Here is an 8,083-nt window from a genome sequence, read left to right as displayed (position 1 = left end):
GAGCGAGCGAGCAGTAGCGCGCGCACGACAGAGAGCGAGAGAACCCTAGCGCATGCGCAGTAAAAGTATAACCTGTGGGGAAAAAGGCGTTTTAAACCTTATTTTGGGGCAAAGTCATCACACTTTTTCAGCGATTTTTATCATATTTTATTAGTGTTTGTATACATGCAGTTTTTATGTCCCGGTGACCAGTGAAAGTGCAGTTCTGGGTCTCTGCCCATTCATTTAGATAGGAGCCTGGTCTTGTTAGTCCGAAATAGCTGCCCGGAGGCGTTGCCAAGATGGCGGCCGAGTGGCATGACTTGCCTAAAAGGACTTTGGCATTACCCTCATGCATAATGAAGCTTACGTAATAGTGCTTCCTTAATTTAGTGTAAAAATATTTATCAAGAGTGAAACCAAAAACAATACAAAAAAATAAGAAATATACATGTATGAAGAATTGAAAACAACGCAAATTATTAAGTTTATGATCACATGTGCAGTTTCCAAAACAAATGTTTTCAAAATAAGAGTCCCACAAAATAATACTGTTATTGATTTAATTATGTCAATAATCTAGTGTAACAACATACACTCGTCACACATGCTATATTTTAGGGTAGTAGTGGGTGTAAACTTATAATAAGGCCTACACTTCAGTCTTTTCACATTTGAAGACTCTTAGCACTATTTAATGAAGAAAACTAGTCAGTTCTTGGGGGCTTAGACGGTCCTCACACCCTTACACACATTTCAGAGCTTTTTCTTATTCTAACTTTAGTAGTGACTATATTATCTTTTTATCGACAACTATACTTACCATTCTGAATTTCTAATGCAGTTTTTCACCAGGCCCTCCTCGACCTCGACCCCTCCATCACCTCACGTCTCTGGTCTCATGCTCGACTGACGAGTCACAAGTTTGAGTTTTTCTCTCCGCGGGGCGTTTCTGTTTCTTCCCTCAGAGTCTCACTGCAGATCACACGCGTCCATGTTCGGCTCCATCTCTCACAGCCATGCAGAACCATCACCAGAAGGAACACCTGTATAAAATCCTGGTGATCGGAGATCTGGGTGTGGGGAAAACCAGCATCATCAAGCGCTACGTGCACCAGAACTTCTCACCAAACTACCGGGCGACGATCGGCGTGGATTTCGCGCTCAAAGTCCTGAACCTCGAGCAGGAGACCGTCCGACTGCAGCTCTGGGACATCGCCGGTAACTTTGAATTATGTTTAATTTAATTTTAAATATATAGCCTACTCTTTTTTCTGGGCCAAAGTTTGTATAAAATTAATTTAAATCAAACAATATATTAATATAAATTGTTTTTATTTATATAGTAGGCTAATATGTACTGCCTTGGCCATAGGCTATTTATTAAAAAAAGTTATTATTTTTATTCTTGACTTGTCACAGAAAGCTGTCGAGAACTTATAGGCCTATAATATTTTCTACGTATTATAAACAGACAACTTATTTCTACACACTTAAGGCACTTTATAATTTGTTGGTCTGATATTGCTATATGGGCCAAGTGTATTCAAATATGTTGTAATCAATTACGATTCCGCATTGTTTTATTCAAGTCTCTTTTGAATAACTTTCCTCACGGGCGAGCGCGCGCTCTGCGCGGTCATGTGTTCGCCGCTCATGTGAGGGAGATTTTCAAAAGAAGGCAAACAGGAACGTCTTTGTAAATAGGAGAAATGCACAGGGACACCAGACAGGAGGATTTGTCATTGTGAAATCGTTCTCGATAGAAAGTCAAGTAATTCAAATGCACTTTTCACAACATTGTTTTAAAGCAGCTTTACAGAAAAACATTGGGCTATATTGACGTTTTAATCATACATCTTAAAGTTCCCCTGGCTGTAGTCAATCATTTTATCCCTTAAAACTTATTTGATCACCAAAATTACATATTTGCGTTTTTGCTGTGAAAAAAGGAATGTCACTCTACAGTATATATGGGATGTCGAACTCATTTTAGGTTGAGGGCCGGGTGGGAAAAAATGTAACCATGTGCAGTCAAAATTACCTTCTCAGTCCCCTGTTGTCGATCATTTTATCCCTTAAAACTCATCTTTGATCATCAAAATGACATATAAGAGTTCTTTCCTTAAAATAGCTCGAATGTAACTCTACACCCTTGCCCCATTTAGTAAACGCGGTTCTATGAATATGCAAATGAGCCCCGCCTCCACTCACTTTTGTGCAGGTGTATTCTAGCATAATTATAGGACAATTTCACAAAACAAAAGTCTCACTCTGTTTTTGCTTGTAAAAAAAACAGATTCCGCCATGAAAAATCATATCGGGACACCCCTAATAAAAAAATATTAAATAAAACATTATTTTATAAATTAGTCCCCCTGTGGTGAAAATCAAGGTTTTAATATGTTTTTATATGCCTATGTGGTGCTTTAAAACAAACCATGTGTAAATTCATAAGTCGACAGCATTGCTGAGTATTTTCTCCTTAAAATTGCAGTGAATCAAAGACAGTCTCAAAAACACAATCGCTGGTGTTTCTGACGTCACAAACTACCTTGTAACCAATCAGATCAACGTGTGATCGTCAACGAGTGGATCTCTGAGCTGAGTGAGTGAGTGGAGGCGGGGCTTCAAGCTATTTTAAGGCATGAAGAATTTTTATTCAAGGAAAAAACGTTTAAATATGTCTTTTTGGTGATCAAAGATGAGTTTTAAGGGATACAATTATTGACTACAGGGGACTTCAAAAAATGAACAACAACACGATTTTAGATCTATTTGGGCAATTAAGTGTCATACCTAAGATTAGATATCAAGTGGCATTTATTGTAAAGACAGCATTTTTTTTTCTTCTGTTGTAAATGGCAACTATTTATTTCTCATTAAGGATTGTTTCAGCATCAGTCTCCATTGCAAGACTCGGCTTCCTCAGTTCTGCTTCAGTGTTTCTCAGACTTCACTCCAGTAACTTCAGACACTAATCCTGAGCATTGAGTCGTGGCCCAGATCAGAGCTTTAAGTTCACCGGCGTGAGGCTGGAGCTCAGTGGAGTTGATCAATATGAGCTGCTGGAATGTGCTTTTCCTCATTACTGATATCCAGGCTTTAGCTCGCACCCGTGGAAAATGTGTACAAGAATCCCAAAGTGCGATCACGTGGATCAAGGAGAGAGACTGAAATCCTCTCACATTCACCCAAGGCTTCAACTGATAATAAACATCTCATTGTTGTCTTTGTAGTCATTGAATGTGTGTATATGTTTGTTACAGAAGACTTTGTCTCTCATGTGGTTTTTTTCCGACTCCATCGCTTCCACAGGCCAGGAGCGTTTCGGGAACATGACGCGGGTGTATTATCGAGAGGCCATGGGAGCTTTCATCGTTTTTGACGTCACTCGGCCGTCGACGTTCGAGGCGGTAACGAAATGGAAGGAGGATCTCGACGCCAAGCTGAGTTTATCCAACGGGAAACACGTGGCGGCTGTGTTGCTCGCCAACAAGTGCGATCAGGGCAGAGACGTTCTCACCAACAACGGCATCAAGATGGAGCAGTTCTGCCGGGAGAACGGCTTCGTGGGATGGTTTGAAACTTCAGCCAAGGTATGTAACGAACATCTGAAGACCCTGAGCTTATTTATAGACAGCTGATAATGATATAAACACTCATTTGAGATGATTCAAGATCAATGTCCCAAAGGTTAATTAGGATACTAGAAAAAATATGATCTAGTTTCTATTCTGTTTGTGGTTTAATTGAAAGACTCATTTCTATCACACAGCGGCGCACACTCATTGGGTCAAGAATCTCAGACATTGTTTATTCACCGAAAATTGAAGTTCTGTCGTCATTTACTCATCCTCATGTCATTTCAAACCTGTAGGACTTTCGGACACACGGAGAAGCTTATGAATGTGCAAACTCCTTAAAAGGTTAGTTCACCCAAAAATGAAAATTATGCCATAATTCACTCAGCCTCAAGCCATCTTAGGTGTAAATGACTTTCTTCTTTCAGCCAAACACAATCAGTGTTATATTAAAAGATATCCTGGCTCTTACAACCTTCATAATGGGAGTGAATGAATAGTTGATAAAGTTATAAATATGGATACTTTTCTTACACAAACGCTTCACTTCAGAGGCCCTTTTTTAATCCCCTGGGGTCGTAAGGATAATTTTTATGATGGATGGATGCGCTTTTTGGGCTTCAAAATTTAAGTTACCATTCACTCCCATTATAAAGCTTTTTTATATAACTCTGATTGTGTTTGTCTGAAAGAAGAATGTCATAAACATCTATAGGATGACTTGAGGGTGAGTGAATTATGGGATAATTTTTGGGTGAACTAACCCTGTAAATCAGTGGTTCTCAAACCTGTCCTGGAGGACCATAGATATCCATAATAAAGGCTAGATGTCTTACGGCGGAGTCTCTATCATCATCACCGGCGGCCATCTTGTAACAGGCAAGGCTCTGTGGTGCCTGATGTAAGATGAGTGATCAGCACGAACACAAATACTCTTATCTCGTCGAAATTTACAAACGGTTTGGTTTCTTACAAACGTTACTAACGTGGCTACAATTCTGGATGATTATTTATTTATACACTTATTATTCATAAGTATGCAGTGTCATAACTACATCTCTGACGTTTATAACAAACCAAACCGTTTGAAAATCGGTAGAAAATTTAGCAAGTTATGGTTATTTAAAAAGTACATGCACCATTAAAACACAATGTAACGAGTGAGCGAGCTGCCTGTGACAAGATGGCCGCCAGGTGCGGACGTAGACCTCCATTGGCCAGCAGCGCGGACGAGACATCTAGCCTTTATTATGGATATCTATGTGGAGGACCCCCAACACTGCACGTTTTCTTTGTCTCCCTAATCAAACACACCTGATTCAACTCATCAGCTCATTAACCCAGGTGATAATGAGCTGATGAGTTGAATCAAAGTCCTTTTAGGCAAGTCATGCCACTCGGCCGCCATCTTGGCAATGCCTCCGGGCAGCTATTTCGGACTAACAAGACCAGGCTCCTATCTAAATGAATGGGCAGAGAGTCAGAACTGCACTTTCACTGGTCACCGGGACATAAAAACTGCTTGTATAGAAACAGCAGTAAAATATGATAAAAATCGCTGAAAAAGTTTGATGACTTTGCCCCAAAATAAGGTTTAAAAGGTATTTTTCCCCAAGGTTATGCGTTTACTACGCATGCGCAAGGGTTCTCGTCTCCGCTGTCGCAAACCTCAACTGTGCGCATGCGTCAGTGGAACCGGACGATAGGCTTACATGTTTCCCGGCTTGACTGTTAAAAGCAGACGATTGGCTTTCCAGCGGGAGGGCCGGGCCATGTGCATACAACCGCCATCTTTGGCGTTACGGGTTTTCCCTATATAGTTGTATTGAGGATTGAGGAAGTGGCATGTCTCTGTATAAATTGTCTCTGGTTGAATCAGGTGTGCTTCTGCTAACCATGGCTGCATTTATATGAAAGAAAATACAAATACAGTAAAAACAGTAATATTGTGTTTAATATTATTATGCTACAATTTAAAATAACGCTTCTATTTGAATGTATTGTAAAATGTAATTTATTCCTGTGATCAAAGCTGGATTTTCAGCATCATTACTCCAGTCTTCAGTGTCACATGATCCTTCAGAAATCACTCTTATATGATGATTTGATGCTCAAGAGAGATTTATTATTATTATCAATGTTGAAAACGTTTTTTATGCTTTATATTTGTGTATTTTTCAGGATTCTTTGCCGAACAGAATGTTCAAAAGAGCAGCATTTATTTTAAATAAAAATCTTTTGTAGAATATGAGTCACTTTTGATCAATTGAATGTGTCCTTGCTCAGTAAAAGTATTTAAAAAAGTGAGTGAGGGAGCTGAAACGCTGTTAAATTCTTGCTTTTGTGCTCCATTGATGAAAAGAAGTCTTTGGAAAAGGTCCTGGAAGGACACGAGGATGAGTAAATGGTGACAACTTTAACTGTTGCTTTGCTGTCTGACCTTCTAGGCTGTTTTACGGATGATTATGTGTAGCGAATCGGGTGTGAGAAGTGTGATTGTCCCATCAGAGCTGACAGTCACTCACACACTTTCTGCTGACTCACAGTCCTTCTGCTACAGTGTGTCATGATGCCTCATGAATATTCACCAGCTAATTAATGCAGTCACAGCCAGAGACAAGGTGTGTGAAGACTCTCTCTCTCTCTCTCTCTCTCTCTCTCTCTCTCTATAGGAGAACATTAATATAGATGAGGCGGCACACTGCCTGGTGAAGCACATTATATCTAATGAGAAGGATCTGCTGCAGTCCGAGGTTTCGGAAATCATCTCTCCGCAGCAGGAGCCCATCCGAGGAGGAACATGCTCAGCGTGTTTTAGGTCCTGAAGTCCTGAAATCCAGACCGGACGTCCCAGAGGAACTCTCTTCCCGTTCCCGCCTCATATCGTACTTCTCTTCTCTCATCTCACTCACGTCTCCTCTCGTTTATCCGTGTCAGCAACCCTGCCGCCACCATGTCTCGGTTTCCATGGTAACAGACTTATCGAACACTCTGCAGAGCAGAAACTGTTTCAGGAGAAAGAGGCAGCGGGGAGAATTCACGGGAAGTTCCTGCTGGATGAATCGTCAGGATGCGAAATCCCAAAGACCAGTTTGAGCATTTGAGGTTCCTTCATTTGATTCACATTTTACTGCTTAGCTTTGAATTCATTATTTTCAGTGTCCAACCGAAATCGTCTGAATAGGCAAAACCAGCTAATTAAAAACATAATTTTTTTTTTGCCCACTGAGCATAAAATTTTGCTACTAATGAATTATGAATGCTGGCCTTAGAAATATTCCTGAATATAAATATTTCTGGTGTGCATGCAGTTACACGGATGATTCTAAAATGTTCTTATTTAGAATGTTTGTCATTTGTTTTAAACACTACAGTTCCATCAACCGGCAACATTTGTTCTTTTAATTTATCGAGTGTCACATTCAAATATATTTTGATAGAGAATATGAGATGATGTCATGTAAATACCCCTGTACTTACCCAGTATACAGCAAAACGGTTCAGAGTTAAAGTATTAATAAACAATATCTACTCAAGTGTTTGCGTGTTCCCTCTGCACTTGTATTTCTGTGATTTCAATTTGTTCATGCTCAATGAAATGTAGGGCCCTATGAAATCCGTTTTATTTTTTCCCACATTCTGTTTTCACTTTTTCCAAATTCTGTTTTTCCGTAATTTTTTTCCAAATTTGTTTTATATATATATATATATATATATCTATATATATATATATATTGACTCTATTTTAATTGTTAAATTTTAGTAATCAAAAAAAATCAAAAAGCATTAAACAACAATTTATTCAAAGTTTATCAAAAATGACATGTTTCGGGCCCTATGAAATACATTTTATTCCTTTTTTTCCCTTTTTTTTTACCAAATTCTGTGTTTTCTGTTTGAACTTTTTTAGATTCCATTTTAATGGTTTAATTAAATTGAAATAATCAAAAAGTATGTCTAATTAATTGAATTCATAAAAACAACAATTTATATATATAAAAAAAGAAATCCAGAAATTTGTGTATTTAAATTTTTAAGCCAATGCTGGTTTTACATAAACACTCTGTTTCGTGTGCTGTTCGTGTGTCGGACTTTTTAAATTTCAATTAAATGTACTATATTTTAGTTTGATAATATTTTTTATTTTATTTTATATTACTAAAAACTACAGTAGTTATTGTCCATTTATTTACTTTTTGAGCATGGACCTGAAGCAACTTCAATTTGGTCTCTTCTTAAAGATGACACTTGGCATATATTACTGAAGTGAAAAAAGTTATAAAATTTGACATGTATTGTTATAAAAAATGCACAAAAATACCATTTTCAATTTTTATATAAAAAATATATTTTCCAAAACACGTTTTACTCTCAAACTGCTAGAAAATCAAAGCCATAAATCTAAAGCTGTGTTCCAAATTTGAAGTTGATATTTAAAAAAATTGTGGTTTTGTGTGCAGTACCAAACGCTTCCACTAGATGAAATTCGTCCTCAATTTATTTCCAATGCGCTCATTTTT

General features: G+C 38.2%; 1 protein-coding gene across 1 annotated transcript; it reads left to right on the top strand.

The window, feature by feature from the left end:
• The first annotated feature begins 801 nt into the window (after positions 1–801).
• Positions 802–7,099, top strand: rab38a (RAB38a, member RAS oncogene family). Its single transcript, XM_056238616.1, has 3 exons — positions 802–1,200; positions 3,298–3,578; positions 6,236–7,099. Exons 1-3 carry the CDS (start codon positions 999–1,001, stop codon positions 6,386–6,388), a joined length of 636 nt encoding a protein of 211 aa, XP_056094591.1. The 5' UTR covers positions 802–998; the 3' UTR covers positions 6,389–7,099.
• The last annotated feature ends 984 nt before the right edge of the window (positions 7,100–8,083 follow it).

The sequence above is a fragment of the Rhinichthys klamathensis genome, unplaced genomic scaffold (assembly GCF_029890125.1).
Source record: "Rhinichthys klamathensis goyatoka isolate OS25496 unplaced genomic scaffold, OSU_Roscu_1.1 h1tg000527l_1, whole genome shotgun sequence".
In the NCBI taxonomy this organism is placed as follows: Eukaryota; Metazoa; Chordata; class Actinopteri; order Cypriniformes; family Leuciscidae; genus Rhinichthys; species Rhinichthys klamathensis.
The sequence above is the reverse complement of the archived record's forward strand: the minus strand, read 5'-3'. Positions and strand labels throughout refer to the sequence as shown.